We start from the raw sequence: 23,847 nt of genomic DNA on the forward strand, positions 1-23,847 counted from the left end.
AAAGAGTCAGAAAAGTCCTGAGAAGACCTTAATTTTACATCTCTGGCTTATCTCTGGCACAGAGACATCCTACAACAATCAAAAGGGAGGGGGGAGCAATGAACAAAAACAGTAACAAAAAATAGCAAACCCTGGAGAAGGGTGAGAATCTAAATTCCAGAGTTGCCACATTATTAGATTCAAATGTCCAGTTTTCAATAACAACAACAATGACAAAAATCACAAGACATACAAAGAAACATGAAAGTATGGTCCATTCAAAAGAAAAAAGTCCCTGGAAAAAAGAAACTGTCCCTGGAAAAGTCTTAATGGCAGATATACTAGACAAAGACTTTAAGACAATTCTTTTTAAAATGTTCAAATAACTAAAGGAAGATACGGAGAAAGTCAAGAAAATGATATATGAGTGAAATGAATATATCAATAAAGAAATAGAAAACCTAAGAATAAAAATTGTGGAGCTTAAAAGTACAATAACTGAAATGAAAATTTCACTAAAGAGATTCAAATGCAGATTTGAGCAGGCAGAAGAAAGAACAATGAATTTGATGATAGGACAGTGGAAATTATTGAGTATGAGGAACAGAAAGAAAAATGATTAAAGAAAAGAACATGTATTTGGCCACAAGCTCACCTCAGTAGATTTTTTAAAACATGTTATTCAAAGTATCTTCTATGACCACAGCTAGATGAAGTTAGATATCAATAGCAGAAGAAAAGCTGGAAAATTCACAAAACTGTGGAAGTTAAACAGTACACTCTTATACAACTAATGTGTCAAAGAAGAGATTACAAAGAAAATTAGAAAATACTCAGAAATGAGTGAAAACAAAAGCACAACATACCAAAATTTAAGAGACCCAGCAAAAGCAGTGCTAAGGGGGAAATTTATTTGTATAAACACATTTTAAAAATCTCAGATCAACAACCTAACTGTATGACTTAAAGAACTAGAAAAAAAAGAACAAACAAAAAACCAAAGCTAGCAGAAGGAAAATGAAGTAAAGATTAAACCAAATAATATAAACAAAATAGAGAATATAAAAACAATAGAGAAAATCAATAAAACCGAAAGTTTGTTCTTTGAAAAAATCTACAAAATGACAAACCTGTAGCTTAATGGACTAAGAAATAGTCTCAATAGACTTAAATTACTAAAATTAGATATGAAAGTGGGGGCACTACTACCAATTCTACAGAAATAGGAATAATTATGACAGAATTATGAACAATTATATGCCAGCAAACTGGATAACCTAGAAGAAAGTGGGCAAATTCCTAGAAGCACAAAACCTACCAAGACTAAATCATGAAGAAATAGAAAATCTAACTAGTAAAGGAGACTGAATCAGTAATAAGAAATCTCCTGACAAAGAAAAGCCCTGGACCTGATGGCTTCTTTGGTAAATTCTACCAGCATTTAAAGAACTAATACCAATCCTCCTCAAAATTTTCCCAAAAATTGAAGAGGAGGGAACACTTTCTAACTTTATAACACCCTGATACCAAACCCAGATAAAGGTACTACAAGAGAAGAAAACTACTGGCCAATATCCCTTATGAACATTAATACAAAAATTCTCAACAAAATATTATCAAACAGCATAGTAAAGGGATTATACACCATGGCCAAGTGGGATTTATTCCTGAAATGCAAGGATGGGTCACCATACAGAAATCAGTCAGTGTAACACACCACATTAACAGAATGAAGGAAAAAACCACATGATCGTCTCAGCTGATGCAGAAAAAGCGTCTGGAAAATTCAACACCTTTTCATGACAAAAACACTGAACAGACTAGGAACAGAAGAAAACTACCTCAACGTAACACAAGCCATATGGGGAAAACGTATAGCAAACATACTCAGTGGTGAAAGACTGAAAGCTTTTCTTCTAAGATAAAGAGCAAGAATTCCCACTTTCACCAGATTCAACACAGTACCTTGAGTTTAAACTGTTAGTTACTACAGTAATCAAAACAGCGTGTTATTTGCATAAAACAGACATATAGACTAACGGAATAAAAGAAAAGAGAGATCAGAAATGAACTCTTGCATATATGGTCAAATTATTTTTGACACAGGTGCCAAGACCACTTAATGGGTAAAGGATAGTCTTTTCAACAAGTGGTGCTGGGAAAACTGGATACCCACATGCAGAGAATGAAATCAGACTCTTACCTGACACCATACAAAAGTAAACTCAAAATGCATCAAAGGCTTACATGTAAGGCCTAAAACAGTAAAACTTTTCAAAGAAAACAGGACAGAATCTTCATGATATCAATTTGGCAATGATTTCTTGGCTGTGACACCAAAGGCACAGACAACAAAAGAAAAAATAAACAAAAGAACTTCATGAAAATTTTAAAATTTTGTGCATCAAAAAGCTCTATCAACAGAGTTTTTTTTTTTTAAAAAAAAACCCTAGAATGAGAGAAAATATTTGCAACTCATATATCTGATATGGGATTAATATCCAAAATACATAGTGAACCACTAGAACTCAATTATCAGCAACAACAAAAGAACTAATTCAAAAATGGGCAAAGAACTTGAACAGATATTTTTCTAAAAAAGATATACAAATGGCCAATATGACATGAAAAGACATTCAAAATCACAAAGCACCTGGGAAATGCAAATTAAAACCATAATGAGATACCACTTCACAATCATTAAGATGGCTATTACCAAAAAACAAAAACAAACAAAAAACAGAAAATAACAAGTGTTGGCAAGAATGTGGAGAAATTGGAACTGTTGTGCATTGCTGGTGGGAATGGGAAAATGGTGCAGCTGGTTGTGGAAAACAGTATTGCAGTTTCTGAAAAAGTTAAACATAAATCTACCATGAGGTCCAACATTTCCACTTTTGGGTGTATACCCAAAAGAACTGAAAACAGAATCTTGAAGAGATTATAGTTACACCCGTATTCATAGCAGCATTATTCACAATAGGTAAAACATGGAAATGTGTGTGTGTGTGTGTTGTGCAAGTTGTGCAAGAGGCTGCAACCACCGAAGCTCCAACGTCCCTAAGTTTCCAACTGCCATTTCCCACTGGAAGGAGATACAGAGGTAACAAGACAGCACCGGGCAGCCTCTCAGACCTTTGGGATGCTTTGGCACCTCAGTGTCCCTGATTGTACGGAAGGGCCCCAGGAAATCTGGTTGGGTGACTCTGCGATTCCTCTGACTCCTGGCAAAATCATGGCCCCAGGCATGTCCCCAATTCATAAACCTTCCAGTAGATACTGAACAAGAGGAGTGCTTTGGGGCATGATTCCAGGATGATTCTCACGGAGATTAGTAGGTCCAACTTCTGAGGTGTGTTTCCTTTCAGTCTTCCCCATCATGGGAAATAGCTCAGTGGAGGGTCACAAGCTAGGGTGGTTTGCTGTGGAGCCATGTGGATAGACCCTCTTACAAAATGGAGGCTCACAGTATGTTCCCAACTCTTAAACCTTACAGATTATATCAAATATCTTTAGTAAAGCTACTGTGGAGGATCTTTCTCAGTGGAGAGGAGTAAACTGAACTCCTTACAAGTTTTTCCCTCTATTCAAACATGTCAAATAATTCAGTATGGGAATGGCCAGGCCAGGCCAGTTTGCAGTCAGAGTGGACTGAACCTCTTACAAACCTGCTACCCAAGGCATGCCTGGACTCCAGCTGGGGACCTTGGAAGGCCACTTCCTCCCATCTGTCATCAAGCCCTAAACTGAAAAAAGTGACTCCCATAGTCTGTTAATGGGCTGGAAGTTCTCTGAAGGTAAACAATCCACCAGAGAACATGGTGCAGTTGAGGAGACCTCGTTCAGCGCTGCATCCAGCGCAGCTCAGGACCGTATCTGTGGACGGGCGACACAAGACTTAAGAAACAAAGAGACAAAATAAAGAGAAAAGATGGGACCAGGGGACTCAAGATCACGTGGATCAAGAGCACTGAAAACCTGGTCGACATCATATTTATTAGGAGTATACAGTTCAGAAGAAAATTCTATGAAAGAGGTGGGGCTTTAGATATTTCAAGCAATAAGCACTAAGTTCTGCTTGCTGGTTAACTGATTAATTTCAGGCCTATCCCTTCCAGAAACAATCACCCTCCGCAGGATATGCAAATTTTCTAAGTCTATCCTGTTTTTTCCTCCGGGACATCTCGAGATAGCAAATACTTCCCTCGGGTTAAACAGCATGCTTTCATGCCAGAACAAAGTTCTGTTAGTGGATGATCTGGCTTCCCAGGACCATCCATTGTTTTACCCTAAGGAGATATCTGCCCTCCTTCATTCCCTTATGGTCAATCTCAGGATTTCTTCTCACAAATTTCATCTACTGTGTAAAACAGTAAAACAAAGCAAGCATGTGCATTTTAAGCAAGTAAGTGTGAATACGATATTTTAAGCTCATGGAAATTTAGGTGTGGCTTGTCTTCCAGCAGCTTGTTTCCCAGCAGTCCAGGCCCAAGACACTGTACCTGTGGGGGCTTCCTTGGGCCATAGACCCAGATGGCCAACCTGGAGCAGGTGGAAAGGTGGGACTGCGCCTTGTCAGTCATCTCAGGGACTTTCTCTTCCTTTATTTATTATGTTTTTGCCATTGAAAAAACAGCTTTGTTGAGATATAATTCACATTATACAATTCATCCATTTAAAATGTACAATTCAGTGTCTTTTAGTATATTCATAGAGTTGTCCAGCCATCACCACAATCAATTTTAGAACAGTTTTATCATCCCCAAAAGAAAACCTGTCCCTTTTAGCAGTCACCCTCATCTCCCCTTGTTATGGAAACAACAGGCCAGCCAAGAAACAAGCACCACTCGGAGGGTTGGAGTACTCAGATTTATTGCGCTGGCAGGCTCAGAGGGGCTTCTGCTCAGAAGCTCTGAGCACCTCCAAGATGTGTGCATGACGTTTTATAGGGTTGATTACAAGCTTGGGGTATTTGGCTATAGCAGCATCATTATCACAAAAGTAGAGGCAGGGAGGCAGCAAACTAGCATTTCAAGGCCAGATATGTCTCTTTGAAAATCCAGCTGGCTAGCAAAAAAAAAAAAAAAAAAGAATCATGAACAGGGAATCAGCAAACTGACACTTACTAACTTAGATTTACGAGTTAGCCCAGCAGAACTCAGATCAGTAATCCGACACTTGTTACACTTAGATTTGTGAGTTAGCTTGTTAGCCCAGCCCGGCTTTTCCTTCTCACCCTCAACACTCTCCCAAGTCCTAGCTAACCACTGATGTACTTTCTCTTTTTTGGGTGGGGGGACAGTTAATTAGGTTTATTTATTTTTTAATGGAGGTACTGGGGATTGAACTCAGGACCTTGTGCATGCTAAGCATGCTAAGCATGCACTCTGCCTCTGAGCTATACCCTCCCCCCAACCAATGTACTTTCTGTCTCTGAATTTGCCTATTGTAGGTATCTAATACAAATGGAATCATATGATATGTGAGTTTTTGTGCCAGGCTTCTTTCACTTAGCATTATTTTTTCAGGGTTGATCCATGTTGTAACGTGTATCAGTACTTTATTTCTTTATGGCTGGATAACAGTGCATTGTATGGACATATCACCCCATTTTGTTTATCTGTTGATCATTTGGACATTTGGATTTCTTCCACTTTTCAGCTAATTATGAATGAGGCTGATATGAACATTCGTGTATAAGTTTTCGTGTGGGCATACATTTTTATTTCTCTTGAGTATATAGAATGAAATTATTGAGTCACATGGTAGTTCTTAGTTTAACTTTTTCTAGTGATCAAATATACATAACATAAAATTTGTCATTTTAAGCATTTTAAGTGTACAATTCAGGGGCACTGAGTAGTTAACAATGTTGTGCAACCATCAACACTACTTATTTCTAAAATTTGTATTACCCCGAAACATAAACTATAAACTTTAAGCAGTAATTCCCCATTCCACTCACCCTCCAGCCATGGTAATCTCTAATCTTCTGTCTCTTTGAATTTGCTTATTCTAGATATTTCATATAAGTGGAATCATACAGTATTTCTCCTTAGTGTCTGGTTTGTTTCACTTAGCATAATACTTTTAAAATTTATTCATATTATAGCATGTATCAAAATTTCATTTCTTTTTAAGGCTGAATAATATTGCATTGTACATATATATGTACATGAGATGCAATACTGTTGTACATATTTTGTTTGTTCATTTATTAGTTGATGGACATTTGAATTGTTTACACCTTTGGGATATTATGAATAATGCTGCTATAAACATTGATGTAAAAAGTATCTCTTTGAGTTCCTGCTTTTCAGTCCTCTTGGGTGTATACCTAGGAGTGGAGTTGCTGGATTATATGGTAATTTTAATTTTTAACTTTTTAAGGAAATGCCAAACTGTTTTCCACAGAAGCTGCACCTTTTACATTCCCACTAGTCATGTATGAAGGGTCCAATTTTTCCACATCCTCACCAACACTTATTATCTGTCTTTTTGATTATAGCCATCCTAGTGGATGTGAAGTGTCTTTTATTTTTTGAGCCACTTTCTAAAGTTATAATATTTTAGGAAATCCACTTCAACAAAGTTCTCGGATTTATTGTCCATACATTTGTATATTAAACAGTGCAGTGTCTTTAATTCTGTCCTCTTGTTTTATTCATGTCTTTTTTGGGTGTGATCAATGTGGTCACACAATGTTGTCAATTTTATTAGTCTCAAAGAGCCAGTTTTCTTTTTTCTTTTTTAATTGGATTATCCTCTCTCATTTGTAACTTTTTCCCTATGTCATTCAAATTTCTACCCTTATTTTGTCTTTATTCTACTTACTTGGAGTTTTCCAGTTGTTCTTTTTCTCACATCTTGAATTAAAATAAGTTTCCAACTGAGGGTGGCCCCGGGCAGACTTCCATACATTTGCTTGTATTACTCTTACAGTAAATATTTACTTAGTGCCAGCCATGTACCTGGCATTGTGGACATCACAGTGAACAACCAGTTAAAAAGTCTTTGAATCCATTTTGAATTAATTTTGTATATGGCATCAGGTAGGGTGCAATTTCATTCTTTTGCACGTGGATATCCAATTTTCCCAGCACCATTTTTTGAAAAGACTTTTCTTTCCCCATTGAATAGTCTTAGCATTCTTGTTAAAAATTATTTGACCACATATGCAAGGGTTTATTTCTGAGTTTTCTGTTCCCATCCATTGGTCTAAGGCTTCCTTTATGCCAGTACCACACTGTTTTAATTAATAGAGTAAGTTTTGAAATCAGGAATTGTGAGTCCTCCAACTTTGTTCTGTTTTTAAAGATCATGTTGGCTATTCAGGGTTGAGTTGAGATTCTGTATAAATTTCAGGATTTCTTTTTTTAAGAAATCAGTCACCTCATTCATTTATTCATTCATTTTCATTCCACAAATACTGATTGAGCATCTACTGGGAGTGAGGTTTTGTTCTATACAGTTGGGATACAGCAGTGAACAATGCAAATAATGTTCCTGTCTTTGTGAAGGAAAGTAAATGGTAAACAATTAAACACACAGGATTAATTTTTTTTTAATGGAGGTACTGGGGATTGAACTCAGGACTTCATGCATGTTAAGCACATGCTTTACCACTCAGCTATACCCTTCCCCAAGGGTTTTTTTTTTCTATTACTGCAAAAACCATCACCAGGATTGCAAAAAGGGATTGCGGTGACTCTGTAGCTACAATCACTTTTGGATAGTACTGACATCTTAACAATATTAAGTTTTCCAATTCATGAAACAGATGTCTTTCCGTTTATTTATGTCTCCTTTAATTTCAGCAATGGTTTGTAATTTTCAGTGTACAGGTCTTGAAACACATATTTATTATAAATACCAGGCTAGTATTTGGGGGTCAAGTTCAGCCCTCTAGCTGCAGGTTTAAGAATTCTGTGAGCAGTGCTCTGTTACAATAGAGGAAATTTTTGGTGCTGTGGAAGCATAACAGAACACTTACCATGTCTTGTTCTCTCCCTAGCTAAAATCTGAGCCCCTTGAAAGCAGGGACAGTGCCTTCTCTGCCACTCTGAAAATGTCAGTTCAGTGCACTCATTGGATATCCACCCACCCAACAGCCACAGTGACTATTTGCAAAATGCAAAGTTGATCATAACTTCCTGCTTAAAATCCTTCAAATGCATTGCTATTACGGTAGCTGCTAATGTGTTCTCCAAAGCCCCGTGGTACAGTCCCTACCAATTTCTCCCATCTTAGTGGGAAGACCCCTTCTAACTCCTTCCCTGCTCTTCAGTCTTTCTGGCCTTTCCATATTTCTAAAGCAATGTTTTCAAACATTTCTAATTGCAGCGTACAGTAAGAAATTTATTTTACAGTGCAACCTAGTTTGCTATATAATAACAAACGAAAGTTTTGCAAAGCAGTACTTACCTTCACTTATACAATGCACTCTGATATTTTCTTGTCTATTTCTTTTTAAAAGTACCCACTAAATTGATATTATGACCAATGTGGTACAACATGTATTTTAAAAAACACTGGTCTAAGCATTCAGTTTCTTTGCCTTGGGGGTTCTGCATGTGTTATGCTTTCTGTCTGGAAAGATTTTATTGTATCTTTACTTCGGTAAATCTTACTCATTCTTCAAGGTATAAAATTAAAGGATGCTTCTCTCTCTGGAGTAGACTGTCTGCATTGAGTCCTGAAGATCGTGATGAATGAGCTAATATGTGCAAATAACTCAGAACAGTGCGTGGCAAATAGTAATGCTTCATCTTACTGCGAAAGGTAATTACATAACTGTATGTGTGATTGTTCATATTTCTTACCACATCACCCAGACTACAAATCATGAAGTCAGGGACTTTGGTTAATTTTTGTTCATCTTTACAGTCCCAGCGCCTCTTTGGTTAATTTTTGTTCATCTTTACCGTCCCAGCGCCTCGACCTGGCACATAGAAGGCGCTCGGGAAAAGTGGTTAACAAACATCTGGCCAGACGGAACAAAAACGCAGACGGGCTGGGGGCGGAGCCAGCATATGGCGTCACCGCGTCCGTCCTGGAGGCCCCGCCCCATAGGCTGGGCCATGCCTACCCGACGCGCGGCGGTCACGTGGGACGTCGCTGCGCCGCCGCGGAGGAAGCTGGGGCAAGATGGCGACAGTGAGGAGGGTGCTGCCGCGGAGACTGGTGGGCTTGGCGTCCCTCCGGGCTGTAAGTGCCTCGGCCCGCCCAGGGGCGGTCCTGAAGGCACCATGACGGTCTGGGTTGGGGGCTTGGCCCGTAGCGGCTGCTCTCTGAGAGGCGAAGCCAGACAGCTTTTCAAGCGAGAGTCAGGAGGGACTTGGAGCCTTGAATCTTCTCTGTCCCGCTCAGATCCCTTAAGGGTCATGGGGAAACTGAGGCCCAGAGACAGAGAGAGACTTGCCCGTGTCCTGGAGACCTGCGACGCCATCCCAGGTGTCCTAGTTTCCTAGCCAAGGCTCTTCCCGGTGACCTTGGCACTTTTCTCCCTCGCATTGAGCCTCTGCCCTGATCAAGCTCCTCATAAGTGAAAATCACGAATACCCTGCCGGTTCCGAGTGGAAAAAGTAAAGTCATCTCCCCCCCTCCGCCTCCACTTCCAGCTCTTGTTGCGTTTGCGGACGCTTGGCGAGCTGCCCTAGCGTTCTGAACGGGACTTGAATCGCGTGGGACGCGAGGTGTAATTCCCTTGGAATTGTACTTTGGGCCTGTGCGATCCAGATGTTTTCCCCCCTCTCCCCGCCCTCAGAGAGTGCAGGGAAAGTGTAGGAGACCCAGTTATATAAAGGGTTGAATACGTTGTGTAGATTAAAGCTCAAGCCGTGGTGTCACAGTGGTTCTGAAGCCACTTTATAGGCTGAGTGACGGGTCTCTAAACCCCAGTTTTCTTGATCTTTAACATGGAAAAACATTACCTCAGGGTTGGTTTGGAGAGTAAAGAAAGTGTAAGTAAAGCATTTGACATTGTTCTGGCTCTTAGAAAGTGATGTATCAGTTGTTGCCTTGGAGTTTAGAAGGAGTTAAAACTGTGCAGCAGTTAAAAATTACACTATCTTGGCAGTGGGCCTCTCTCGGAAAATCATTTCAGTGTCTACTTGGCCGCTGTCTCCCACCAGTTGCTCATGTGCAAAATAAAGCTGGTAATTCCAACCTGAAAAGTTAAGGAAATTAAATGAGATGGTGTAATGAGATGGTCGTGGTGGGCCCTCCATAGGGTTACAGGCATAGACTTGCTGTCAGAACTAGACAGTAAAGTCCAGCTTCCTCACTTCCTGGCTGTGTGATTTTGGGTCTTTCTGAGGCTGTTTCTTCCTCTGTGGAGTTGGGATAGTGATAGTCCCTGTCACGTATGGACTAAATGAGGTGCTGACGTGTGAAGTTAGCAGTGGGCTTTAGTCAGTATTAGCTGTCGGTATAGGTACACCAAAGCTCAGGAGGCTGTGGTCCAGGTTTTGTGTGGTAAGAGGTGATTATTTCTAGGCAGAACTTTACGGAGGAAATGAATTTATTTACCAAGAGAAGACAAGGGGGAACAACGGGTGGCAGAGGCATTGTGGCGTAGGGGTTAAGAACGTGTGCTCTAGATCCACATCGTCGGGTCCAGATACTGGCTCAGTGACTAGCGAACCATGTGACTTTGGGAAAGTTACTTAATTTCCTTGGGCTTCAGATTTCTTACAGTAAAATGGGAATTATAATAGTTCCTACCTAGCAAGGTTATTGAGAGAATGATATGGGTTAATATGCAAAAGGAACTTATAAGTGCCTGGCAAATGGTAAATGCTTAGTAAGTGTGAATTGTTTTGTTGTTAGTATATGAAGAGTTCTTATGGGGAAGGAAGTGGAATTGAGTTTCTAATAAAAGGAACTTGGAAACAGGTTTCACGTTCTTTCAACAACATTCAACAGTTATTTACTGAGCCCGTATTAGGTCCCAGGGCCTTCGAAATATAGCAATTAATAAAACAAAGTCCCTGCCTCATGGAGCTTACATTCCATTGGGATCCTTTTAGGGTAATGTACCAGCAGAGGCTGAACATCCCTGCTGGAGGGAGATTCAACTTTCAGGGACCTTCCAACCTAGCCTGTTGACTTCGTGACATTCAGTGGCTCATCACTTTAGTCTCTAGGAAACTTTGCCGGCTAAAACCAAGGCCAGTTCAGGTGAGTTGTCTAAGTTCTAGCTGATTCATAGCCAGGAATATTTCCTTCCTTAAGGGTTTTAGAAATTTGCGGTCCTTAGCAGATTCCCAGTACACCTCTCCCCTTGTCCCATTGCAGTATGTTTATCCAGATTAAATCTGGTAAAAAATGAAATTACTTTGAGGAGTATTAAGTAGTATTAAGAATAGAGGAAAGGAGTGGGGGAAGCCTCATGTTACTTGGTGGTGAGGAAAGGAAGACTTTATATAGGGAAGACTTCATATAGAGGAGACTGAGGGCCTTTTTTAAAAATGTCTTCAACTGCTGAAGGTTTCATTTCCTCCCAGACTGACTCCTTGTCATCACCCAGGCTGCGATTCTAACAGAACAGAAGCCTCCTCCACTCCCCTCAACCCCAAAAAGTCCAAGACTATGCCTCACCACACTCAGTAATTGCCCTCCTCTGGGGAAGCTATGGCCTTTGTGCATTTATTTGTTGTTTTAATAACTTTTTAATGAGTGCCTTCTTCGTGCCAAGCACAGTGCCAAACAGTGTGATGAAGTGGAGGTCAAGACAAAGTCTCTCATAGAGCTTATGTTCTACTGGGGAAAACACTGGGCAGGCATTATTTGCAGGGCTCTCAAGGAAGTAATTGTACTCCTGAAATAGAAAACAATGAGGGTGAAGGAATTGGCAGCTTACACACCTTTCATGACTGAAAAGTGGAGTCAGATGTGGGAAGAGCCAGGTGGAGAGCATTTAGGGCAGAGGGAACTGCAAGCACTGAGGCCCTGCTGTGGGAGAAAGGCTAGTGGGTCTGGAGTATAGTGACCCATCAGTGGGGTGGGTGTGGAACAGTAGAAATAAGTAATAAGTTCACCAATAGGCAGGAGTCAAATGATGCGAATCTTACAGACCAAGGTGAGTCGGGGAAGGGGATGAGTCAGTTTTCTGGCTTAAGCAACAGGATGCATGTGATGTTTTTTACTGAGATAGAGTGAAGTCAGACTGGGCTTTAGGAGAAATTAAACAGTTCTGTTTGAGGACTTCTAAGTTTGAGAGGTACAAATAGGTTTGTGTAAAAACAACCTAAGTGCTCAAATGTCAGGCAGCTGGAAATGGGTCTGGACTTCAGAAGAGTTGGAAATGGCTCTGCACTGGGTGCGGGAATCTCTTACTCCTTCCTGTTTCTAAGTGAAATATTCTTTTTGTTCTTGATTCTGAAACAGACCAAATGTGGATTAAAGTGTGAGAAATATTACTTCATATCTCAGTATTAATGTGATGGATGCATTTTTTAGGTTTGTCCCCCTGGAGAATTGTGACAGTCTCTTCCTGTTACTTTTTGTTTCCTCTTTTAAATCAAAGGTCAGCACCTCATCTGCGGGTACTTTCCCAAAGCGGGTGAAAATTGTGGAAGTTGGACCTCGAGACGGACTACAAAATGAAAAGGTAAAGATGGAAATCAACCAAAAAAGTTTTTTTCAGGCCTTGAGAGTTCCATGTGATGGGTGCAAAGCTATGCAAGATATGCTCACTCTGCCTGAGTTAGGGCCGAGCTGGGGAGGCCAGGCACTTGTGCCAGTACAGTCACCCAAGATGGTGGTGTCACAAGTAGTGTGTCCCCAGGTCCATCCCAAGGCCCTGTGAGGTGTTGCAGGAGTGCAGAGGGAAGGTGAGAGCATGCCTTTGATCCAGCAATTCCATATGAGGGGATTTGTCCAAAGGAAGACGTGAAGGTCACATGCAAAGATTTAGCGTTGGGGATGCTCCTTACAACCCTATTGTAACAGCAGGACAGTTGGAAACAACCTAAATGTTCAATATGAGGAACATTATATCAGATACATTAATAACTACATAAAATGGAATATTATGAAGCCATGAATAATTTAGGAGTATATTAAGGGACTTAAGCAGATTATAAAATAGTAAATATATATAAATAATATATATATATCTTATACTTTTGCATATGAAACAAAAAAGCTTATATATGTGTGGGGGGTCTCTCCCCTACTGTCCAGTAGGACTTTTTGTGAAGTCAGAAATGTTCCAGACTTGAGCTGTCCCATACAGTAGCCATTAGACACATGTGGCTATATAGCACTTGAAATGTGGCTGGTGTGGCTGGGGAATTGAATTTTTAATGTAATTTTAGTTACATTTAAATAATCACATATGGCTAGTGCCTAATGTATTGGGCTGCACAGATCTAGAAAGTTACATATTGGGGTATTAATAGTATTATCTCTGGGAGGTTTTAAGGGTGGTTTTCTTTTGTTTTAGATATATTTTTCTGAAATAATCATGTATTAATTTTTTTTCAATAAGAAAACCTTTTTCTTTTTTATTTTTTTAAAGTATAATCAGCCTAGCTTTAATAGTGAGCGTTTGTTGGAAACCGTAAGCTGTAAGGTCTCGGAGGGCAGGATCTTGTCTGTTCTGTTCACCGCTGTACCTATAGTACCTAGCACAACCCCTGGAACATGAAGGGCTCTCAGAAATTACTTGTTGGAAGGAGGGTGTAGCTCAGTGATTAAGCACGTGCCTACCATGCACAAGGTCCTGGGTTCAATCCCCAATACTTCCAACAAAAAAGTAAATAAATAAGTAAACCTAGTTACCTCCCCCTCTTAAAAAAAAAAAGTTGTGAAATGGATTAAATTAAAGCAGTGAGAGAGAAATTAGGAATAGAAGGTCCTGGCGAGAAGGGCTTGGAGTTTTTAGATTTTTGACCTAAGCCTGTAAGTACTTGGGAGCCATGAAAGGCTTTTGAGCAGATACTGGAGGCTGTGTTTTAGAAGGATTCCTGTGTGGGTGATTTGGTAGAGTGAGACCATGCCATAATGCATACAGGATAATGACAGCAGATTTGGATATAGGAATCTATAGAATCTGGTGAGCAACTAGACATGGTGGGGGAGGGAAAGAAAGAAGCCCCAGACTGAACATGTGAGGATGATCTCCTCAGCCAGCTGAGAGCTAGAAAATGGGAGGGTGTGCTCCTTTGGACCCAGAGGGTTGGTCATCCCTGCCCTTTCAGGCCATGGCACATTGCTCTCAGTTTGTTTATGATTGTGTTATAAAGTAACAAATTTAGTTTAAAAGCCAGTATGACAGAAAAATATTGTTTCTATGTAAGTATGAACTCCTTTTCAAGTGAGAAACTGCTTCCATTGCAAAACACGATCTGTAGAACTTGAAGACCAGCTTTACTGCACCTGCTGGCGAGGATTACATGTGAATTCATGTTAGCATTTGAAGGTTAAGATAGTGAAGTGCTCGCCGTAGCAAAAACTTTGAACAGACAGGCTGCATTCTGAGACCATTTTATTCCTACCTTGGCTGACCTGTCTTCCCTGGTGTTTTTCTCTCTCCATTGCAGAATATCGTACCTACTGCAACAAAAATCAAGTTGATAGACATGCTTTCTGAAGCAGGACTCCCTGTTGTAGAAGCCACCAGCTTTGTGTCTCCCAAGTGGGTTCCTCAGGTGGGCCCCAGTCCTCAGGCATTTCTGAGATGAAAGGGGTGTAAAGTTTTGTGTTTGCCCTAGAAGTGAGCAGAAGTTAGGAATGTCAGTTTCTTGGCCTCCGGCTTTGAGAGGTCTCAGGTGATTCAGTCACATGGTGGAGCAACAGAAAGTACCCTGGGAGGCAGGAGGCTCGGATTCAGTCTTGGCTCTGCCCTGGGTTGCTTGGTGAGCCTGATGAGGCCTCCCCATCCCCAGTTTCAGGAAAACATTTCACATCTCTTCTGACTGTAGCAGTCTAGAATCTTTAGTCCTGTCTAGAGATATGGCTTCTGCGTTCGTGAAAGGGAAAGACTGACAACTCTTGCTTCACAGAGACAGTCAAGTGGGAGGAAAGATCCTGTCCCAGCTGAGGGTTAGATGACAGAGAGCTGAGCTCAGTGCTGGGCTGTGAGCATGTTCTGAGTAAATGTCTGAAAGTATCATTACCACTGTCACTGCTTCCGTAGAGCTGACAGTATTAACCATATGGAAAAATTGGGGATCTCATGCATGCCAAGGAGCCTTCTGGAATCAAACAAATAGTAAAAGCATTGGGGAGACTCAGCTCTGCAAAAGGACTTATTCTCCAAGGGTTCTGGAGGACAGAGATTTTGTGCTCAAAAAAATGTTTTCAGTACCTGAGGTCTCTGTCTGCCTTTGGTGGTGACTTGGCGATGTGTTCTTTGGCTCCCAGATGGCTGACCATGCTGAAGTCTTGAAGGGCATCCAGAAATTTCCTGGCATCAACTACCCTGTCCTGACTCCAAATTTCAAAGGCTACCAGGCAGCGGTAAGACTTGTTTTTGGTGGAGGCCCTTTAAATGAGATTGAAGGCATTGGTCGCTGTCTTGTCCCTGGGCCTCAGTCCCTGTCTCAGGATATCTATCTGAATGACTGGTCTCCAGTGGTGAGGGGCACCATCAGACAGACCTGGGGGCAGTCCTGGCCCTGCCACTCCCATCTCTCTGATCTTGACAAGCTGCTAAACCTCTTTGAGTCTCAGGTTCTGCCTATAAAATGGGGCTAATGGTAGGTAGTTCCTAACATTGTGAGGATTTCAGAGGATAGGATGCACATAAATTGCTTAGGAAGAGCCTGGTAGAAGACAGAGCCTAATAAATGTTAGCTCTTGTGTGACTGCCTGTTTCCTCTTTAGAGAAAGGTAACCGAGCCTCCACAAGAGTTCAAAGGTGATTGCTAGTATGTGCCAACTTTCTTATAATTTTAGATGAGAACATCATTGGAGATATTGATTCTGAATTTAGGCAGAAAGTGTCTTTTAGGACTGATTTCCAGGCTGATGATGGCAGCAGCAGTGTTGGTCCTTGGGGGAAGGCCAAGACTTCTTTTTAATTGAGATATAATTCACGGTATTAATCTCCTAGGGCTGCCATTACAAAATACCAAAAACTAGGTAGCTTAAAACAACAGAAATGGATTCTCTCACAGTTTTGGAGGTTGAAGTCTGAAATCAAGGTGTCAGTAGGGTTGGTTCATTCTGGAGACTCAGAGAAAAATCTGTTCCATGTCTCCCTCCTAGTTTCTGGTGACAGCTAGCAGTCCTTGTGTTCCTCAGCTTGTAGGTGCATCACTCCACTGTCTGCCTCCGTCTTCACTGGCCTTCCCTTCTGTGTCTGTCTTCACGTGGCTGCCATCTTGTAACGGCACTGATCATATTGGAGTCGGGACCGATATGACCTCGTTGTAACTAATTACATTTACAATAACCATGTTGCCAGGTCACAATCTGAGGTACTGGGGGTTAGTTTCAACATACTTTTTGGGGAAGGACAGTTCAACCTAGAAGAGTCACATATCACAAAAATCACTGTAAGACAAGGGTTTTTCCCACTCTATGTTGGTGTTCCTTGAAGAAAAACAACTCTGAAAGGAATTCATCTGGCTATTGGCAGGTTGCTGCTGGAGCCAAGGAAGTGGCCATCTTTGGAGCTGCCTCTGAGCTCTTCACCAGGAAGAACATCAACTGCTCCATAGACGAGAGTTTGCAGCGGTTTGATGAAATCTTGAAGGCAGCTCAGGCAGCCAGTATCCCTGTGCGGGGGTGAGTCTGACCACATCGGTGCTGCCCGTCTTTTCCTCAGTACCCTCTGGAATGGGGCCAGGCTCTGACTCAAGCGACTCTCCCTCACAAACCCCTTATCCTGAGTGCAGGCAGCACAGGCTCTACACCTAGACATCTTCTCCTAAGTAAACGTGGTCAGAAGAAATGCGAGCAAGTGCTTTCTCCAAACGTAGTTTGTGGGTCGGTTCACCAAAGGAATCTAGCAGGACAGGACACTAAACCGGGTTTGTGGAGGTCAGTTTAACCCTAGCTCCACCACCAACTCTTCACACATGCCTGAAGAATCCTCTAGGCCTCTGAAATGTCTCCAGCATCACATCTTCAATAGCAGTAGTGCCAGGCGTTGTCCATCTGTATCTGATTGTAGCGTCACAATCATCCAGCCAGGAGAGTGCTAGCCCCACTTCCAGATGACAGATTAGGCTCAGGAAGGATGAAGAGTCCGCTGTCAGGTCACACAACTCGCAGACAGAATGCTCGTTCAGAAGTTGATCTCATCTGACCTCATCACCCCCTGATTAAAAACCTTTCAGTGACCTGTCAACTCTAGAGTTTTCAGCGTGGTTTACAAGCCCCTGTGTGATTCAGCCCCTGCCACTCTGCAGCCTCTTTGCTCTCTGCTCCCTTCTTGCCCTACTTCCTCTGCCCACTGGATGGAACTTCTTTCCATCTGTCGCATGCCCCTGCTGTTTCCTGCCTCTGGGCCTTCGCACGTGCTTTCTGTGGACTCAGAACCCCTTTCCTTGTACATCCTACCTGTCAAGGCTAACTTTCTCATCTTCAGGTCCACTTTCTCCAAGAAGCCTTCTCCATCCTTCAACTGGAGTTGGTGCCCCTCCTCTGGGTTACCACAGTCCCCTGGACATCCTCTAACATAGCACTTAGCTGCTTGTTAAATCCTCCCTCCTGCCACCCTGACTGGACTCTGCTCTCCCTGAGGGCGGGGCCCACATCTCTGTCAGTCCCTGGTGTGCTCCCTCTCCCAGCACACCCACTGTGTGCACAGGAACCGCTGGGCAGATGATTGGATGGGGAAGCAGGGGCGTGTCAGGTCTGCCTGTGCTCTTTCCTCAGTATTTCTCTTAACTTTTCCTTGCTCAGCAATGATTGGAGAGTAGGGAGGGTGGAATTAAAATGGAAAAATACACTGAGATGGTTGAGTCTGAAATTGTTTATCCAGCAAATACTCATTATGCCTCTTAACATGCAGAGTAGTTTGCTAGACTCTAAAAGGTTTTAATGGAGCCTCAGCCTCTGTGGGGTGAGTGGGCATAGAAGTGTCTACACCCAAAATCCAGGCTCCTTACCTTAGCTCGCAAGACCCTGTGATCAGGCCAGTGGCCACCTCTCAACCTCATGTTGTCCTTCTTTGCCCCTTTCTGCCTGTACCTCAGCTATTGTGTCCTTTGTCCTGTGTCTTGAACACACTTAATCTTCATCTCGAGGCCTCTGCACTGGCTCTCTCTGCCTGGAACGTGACTCTCCCCAATCTCAGCTCCAGCACCGTGTCTTCACAGCGGTCTTCCTGGACCGTCCTGACTCCTGTGGGCCTCCCCTTCTGGCTTCTGTCATAGTTGTCTTGTCTTTTCTTAATAGCATGTCATTTTTTCTGAGCTTACCTCCTTCACTTTTTAGATTACCTTTTTATCGGCTGTCTTCCTAACTTCAAACCTCAAGCTCCATGAGGGTAGGGACCTTTCAGCCTTGATCACTGTGTACTCCAGTGCCTGGCACATTATGGGGCAACTCAGTATCAGTTGAATAAATGAGTGTATGAATCCTCCAGCAACTCACCAGAGCAGCTGATCCCTTGGCCCTCAGGCCAGCCCAGCTTTTTTGTTCCTGCTTTGATTTCATCATCCTTGGTCCTCTTCTGTGAGTGTGGGCCCCACCTTGGCCTGTATTCTGCTTTCCCTCCCCTGTGCGCCTCAAGCGGCTGCTCCTGTTGCCCTCTCTAGCTTCTCCTCCAGCGCTGTTCTCTGGCTGCCTCTCCTGAGACCTGTGCACCCCCAGCTTCCTGAACTGCAGGCCTGTTAGTCCCTTCCCTTCCCTGCCACGGTGCTGCACCGCCCCCTCCTGGCACTGAGCAGCACTGCCCTCATTTGGCTCCACATCATTGAATAAGCCTTTCACCCACACCCTTGGCCTCCTGCCCAGCTGCTGGTTTGGGTGCAGGCTGACTAGCGATGTGTCAAACAGCCACCCTGCCTCAGCCCTGCTGGCTGAAGAGTTCCAGGGCATTGATATCATTCCCTCTGTTTTCCCACAGGTACGTCTCCTGTGTGCTTGGATGCCCTTACGAAGGGAAGATCTCCCCGGCTAAAGTAGCTGAGGTGTGTGTTTGTTAGGGTGTGAGGGTTGTGAGGGCTGGCTCCGTGCTTGCCCCTGAGCGCGTGGGTTGCTCTCGCCACCCTTTCCTCGAGGCTGCTTCATTAAGCCCCTCTGAGAGCAGAGCCCTGCACTTGCTCCTGGAGGCCCACCTTCCTGCCTAGCATGGAGTCTCTGAAGCCCCTCCCTCTACCCCAGAGTGAAAGCCTGACTCAGTTTCTAGTCTGGTCAGTGGACAGATGATAACTGATGTGAGAATGTAGTAGTTGGAGAGGCCACTGGACATCCTCTGAGCAGTATCCCAGTCAGCTCTGAGAAGAACACAGTACGGGAATTGAGTTTGAGCAAACCAAGAGCTTATGTCATTTTGTCCTCAAAACCACCCTGTAAATGTGGTGTTATTATAGTTACTCCATTTTACAGTTGAGGAGACGGAGACCAACTAACTTGCCATGTAGGTTGTAAATGGTGAAACCAGGTCTCAGCCCCCATCTGCTTATCTCCAAAGCCCTCTTGCTCTTCCCACCCACCATCCAGAAACGAGCAATGGTAGCAGTAGCAACTGCTTATTGAGTGTGGCGGCTGTGGTCCGGATCTCAGCCTTCTGTTGCCGCCAGTCCTCCCCATAGCCCTACAGAGGCTGATCGCTGTTTTTCAGAAGCAGAAGTTGAAGCTCAGCAAAGTTAAGTCCATTGCCAGGATCCCCCAGCTAGTGAGCCGCAGAACTGGGATTTCACCTTCACATACATCACTCCAAAGCCACCTCCTTTCGCTGCCCCTCTACCCACCACAGGCTGACATGGTGCTCACCATCTCCTTTATCCAGCAGGCCATTACTGAGTACCATCTACATCCCTGGCCCTGCCACATCCTTCCTCCACCTTCTCCCACAGAACAGTGTACAACAGCACCTCCTCAGGTGGAGCATATACTGCTCTGGTTTTGCAAAGATTTTAGGAGTTTACAAATGGGCTCCTAAAAATTTTATGTACTTCTCTTTAAAATACATCACTAGCACTTCAGACCCATGATTTCACACATCGTCTTACCAAGGATAAAGCTACATGAAAGGAATAAATTCTGCTGATTCCAGTACCTTGGTCTGACACTGTGTGTAGAGGGGTAAGTGAAGGACTAGATTTTAACTGGGTGGAAGGGGAACACGGGTTGGAGCTCCAGGGCCTGTAGCAGTGGCCAGCTCTGCTCCCTTACGTCCCAGTCTCCTAATGAGTAGAAAGAGGATTATCATTCCCACTCTAAAGTTGTAAGGAGCCTGTGGTCCCATAGGAATTCAGTGCTTCAGACATGGAGGTGTTACGCATAGGTAAGGACCCCTGGCTTAAGGAATCTAGTGTCTTCCAAGTGCCTGCTTGTTTCCCCAGGTCGCCAAGAAGTTGTACTCAATGGGCTGCTACGAGATCTCCCTGGGGGACACCATCGGCGTGGGCACCCCTGGGATCATGAGGGATATGCTGTCTGCTGTCATGCATGAGGTGCCAGTGGCTGCCCTGGCTGTCCACTGCCATGACACCTACGGCCAGGCCCTAGCCAACACCTTGATGGCCCTGCAGGTAATCAGGGCATGCCCCAGGATAAGGGCATGTGTCCATTCTCCCAAAGGGCATGGTGGCAGGACAGCTATGTTTCATTTGTGCTCTCAGCAAGCATTCCACTCTGCTGAAGGCCGATAGCTGTGTGTCAGTCCCCAGGCTGGCTATGATGGACACAGACATGTGACCCTGCCCTGAAAGTGTCTGCATCTGGTCTGTTAGGGAGACAGTCAAGAGTTAAATGATAATCCTAATGCGTTATGACAAATGACATTAAGGGAGGAAGCACAGGCTGAGAAGGCCCCCATCCCAGCAGGGGAGGTCAGAGAGAACTCACCAGAGGAGGCCTGAGTGAGCCTTGAAGGGCATGAAGAAGTTAAGCAGTTGAAAAGGGGAAGCAGAAAGGTGGCCAGGCAGCACTGCATGGCAAGACTAAGGTTGGGTAAGGGAGGACACAGGTATCCTGGCCCCTAGGTAGCACGTGGGGCTGTGAGTGTGCCTGTGCCTGTGCCTGTGTGTGGGGTGGGGGGAGCAGGTGGGAAGTAGGGAGGGAGGCAGAGGTCACTCAGAGGGAGAGCCTTTACTGCTGTTCCCCAAAGATGGGACTAAGACCTCAGACTGGGTTTCCCTTGAGATTTGCTTCTGTGGGCTGGCCCAGAATGGGGGGTCCCATGGCCCAACAGCCCCTTAGAAAGAAAGTTTAGAGTGTCTGACCACAGGCTACCTTGCAGCAGTGTTAGTGTAAGTCTGGCCTGTTGTCTGAATATTAGCTGGAGCCATCCTGCCCACCCTTTTCCCTCTTTTTAGCTCTCAAGTTACCTTGAGAGGCTCATGTCTTTAAGCCAGATGATTCTGTTACATTCTGGGTCTATTTTCTCAGAGTTGAGGTTTAAGGAGGGAGGGGAAAGTGAAACAGTCATCTAGGAAGTGGGAGCCAGTGACCTAGGAGAATGGGATAGGCCCCGTGCGGTTAGAGGCCTGGTGTGGGGGGTGGGGGTGGGTAAATGAGCAAAGTAAACAACTGTAGTGGGAAACCTCAGCAGTGGGAGGGTTTGGGTTGGTAATTGGAAGGGGCCCCTCTGAGGAGGTGGCTTTTAGGCTGAGAAGAAGAAGGTGAGGAATCAGCCATGAAAGGAAGGAGGATAGTATTCCTGGCAGAGGAAACAGTGTAGCCAAAAAGACTCACACTGCTTCAAAACTAAAAAGAGAAACACTGTCTCTTTCAGTGGGATTTTCACTTCAACAGAGCCATAAGCCAAAGGAATGATTAACTCTCAGTGAAATTTTAGGCAGCAGATGATAGATTTACAAGAACTGGCTTTGTAGGCTCTGGTCCCCACAGTGACAGCCATATTTCACCATCCTTGTTTCCAGATGGGAGTGAGTGTTGTGGACTCTTCTGTGGCAGGACTTGGAGGCTGTCCCTATGCACAAGGGGCGTCTGGAAACTTGGCCACTGAGGACCTAGTCTACATGCTGACCGGCCTGGGCGTTCACACGGTGAGCTTTCCCTGTGCCCTGCTGGCGGCAGCCCTGAAATGACCAGAGGTCTGCCTGAAGCCAGAGGACATAAGCTGCTGGGTTTGTTCAGGGTCTTTGTGGTAGTATTGGTGCAGTTAAGAGGGGAGGGTGCCAAGGGACGAGGGCTGTTTCATCATACGTTTTGAGATAACAGAGTATGTTTGACAGAGGCCATGAGAAGGCCAGGCCCTCAGCATGAGTTTGACAGTTCAATTCGAGGAAGCACCAGGGTGCAGGGAAAGAGCCCTGAAAGGGGTAAGGCCATGACCTGAAATGAGTCCGTTCCCTCTGGACTTTGTTTTGTTCTCTGTAAAATGAGGGCAGTAGAATTAGCCCCTCCAGGGCTCTGCCAGAGTCGTCAGGGTCCTCAGTGTGGGCTGGAAGCAATACACATCTGTGCTTTGGGATCAGACAGAACTAGATTTAAAATTTAGTCCTGCCACTCCCAGGCTGTGCGACCTGACAAATTACCTCACCTCTCTGGGCCTAAGAAATGGGAATAATAATTGTGCCTGTCTCACAGGATTGTTATGAAGATAAGTAGGAAAATGTAGAATGCTTAGCCCAGAGCTAAGCACACAGTGTGCATTAGTAAATAGGAGCTGTTGTTGTGAACAGAGGTTTCCAGTATGGCCCTTCTAGTTGTTTACTCCGACTTCTCTCTTCCTTGTGGTCCTGACTTCAGTATGCAGTGTTTGCCCACAGTGGCCCAGGCCTGTGCTAGACCCTGGTGTTGGACTACAAGACTGATGAGATCCCTTTCCTGATGGCGGCACTACAAACCATTACACAGATTGAAGGCAGGCAGAGGGGTAGCCCCAGATGCCAGAGGGGATCACCTCACAGGCAGCTGGTGTCCCATTGTCAGAGGGGCAAGAGCCTAGTTGTCTTAACCTTCACTTTTCCAGTATCACGGTTTTCTGTCCTGTCTGATGTTTCCCTGGGTGTTGAGGGCATGTCATGACTTACTGCATCCTCTAACTTGTTTCTCAAAGGGTGTGAACCTCCAGAAGCTCCTGGAAGCTGGGGCCTTTATCTGTCAAGCCCTGAACAGAAAAACCAGTTCCAAAGTCGCTCAGGCTACCTGTAAGCTGTGAGAAGCCCTTCCTGTAAGCCCCAGAAGCCCTGGGGACTATGTGGGAATAGGGACACTTGTGGATGATTCACAGATGGACTCGTGGAAATGGGAATGAAATTAACAGGAGCAGGCACCTCACTGCCAGCTCTGCACAAGGATGTCTTCTGGCAGAAAGGAGGTGGACAGGAGCTGCCTGGCCTCAGGTCTTCCCTGTCTGACCTGAGTACAAGTGAGAGGCGTGGGCAGCTGGAGGTCTCCCTTCCTTATGGACTCAAAGGCCCAGTAGTTGGATGCCTGAGGGCACTTGGGAACCCAGTTCCCTGGCTTGGGTTGATCTTCAAGTCTCACCTCTGGGTGAAGCCTGCCAGCTGGCCACTCTGCACAACTTGATGCTGCCATATCCTTGGGGCCATCACTCTGACTTTGTAGGGCAATGGGGCATGGGGGAGTTTTCCCCCCAGCTGGCAGAGGGCATTTGGTGAAAGGGTGAGGGCTGAGCTGTGGTGGCCACCTGCCAACTCCAGCGGCTCTGGAAAATCTCCACTTTGATTTGTAAATTCACTTATGTAATTAAAAGATTTAATGACATAACCATTCCAGTATCTGTTGTGCAGATGTGTCTATATATGA

General features: G+C 44.1%; 1 protein-coding gene across 9 annotated transcripts; it reads left to right on the forward strand.

Annotated features, from left to right (window-relative positions):
• Positions 1-9,034: 9,034 nt before the first annotated feature.
• HMGCL (3-hydroxy-3-methylglutaryl-CoA lyase) lies at positions 9,035-23,811 on the forward strand. Of its 9 annotated transcripts, none has more exons than XM_072975129.1 (10): positions 9,107-9,186; positions 11,010-11,160; positions 12,509-12,592; positions 14,529-14,636; positions 15,352-15,447; positions 16,571-16,719; positions 19,010-19,073; positions 20,451-20,639; positions 21,993-22,118; positions 23,135-23,811. In XM_072975129.1, exons 4-10 carry the CDS (start codon positions 14,568-14,570, stop codon positions 23,234-23,236), a joined length of 795 nt encoding a protein of 264 aa, XP_072831230.1. In that variant the 5' UTR covers positions 9,107-9,186; positions 11,010-11,160; positions 12,509-12,592; positions 14,529-14,567; the 3' UTR covers positions 23,237-23,811. The 9 variants fall into 9 exon arrangements, with proteins under 9 accessions (XP_006196828.1, XP_072831228.1, XP_031539660.1 ...); XM_072975130.1 differs by having other exon boundaries at positions 9,116-9,162; XM_006196766.4 differs by lacking the exon at positions 11,010-11,160 and having other exon boundaries at positions 9,035-9,186.
• The last annotated feature ends 36 nt before the right edge of the window (positions 23,812-23,847 follow it).

Source organism: Vicugna pacos, chromosome 13, assembly GCF_048564905.1.
Source record: "Vicugna pacos chromosome 13, VicPac4, whole genome shotgun sequence".
NCBI lineage: Eukaryota > Metazoa > Chordata > Mammalia > Artiodactyla > Camelidae > Vicugna > Vicugna pacos.

Bases quoted from the DNA above. Each gene is read 5' to 3' on its own strand.
- HMGCL (XM_006196766.4), top strand. From the start codon at position 9,127: ATGGCGACAGTGAGGAGGGTGCTGCCGCGGAGACTGGTGGGCTTGGCG. The intron at 9,187-12,508 runs GTAAGTGCCTCG...TTTAAATCAAAG, and splicing joins GCTTGGCGTCCCTCCGGGCT to GTCAGCACCTCATCTGCGGG. The intron at 20,640-21,992 runs GTAATCAGGGCA...CCTTGTTTCCAG, and splicing joins ACACCTTGATGGCCCTGCAG to ATGGGAGTGAGTGTTGTGGA.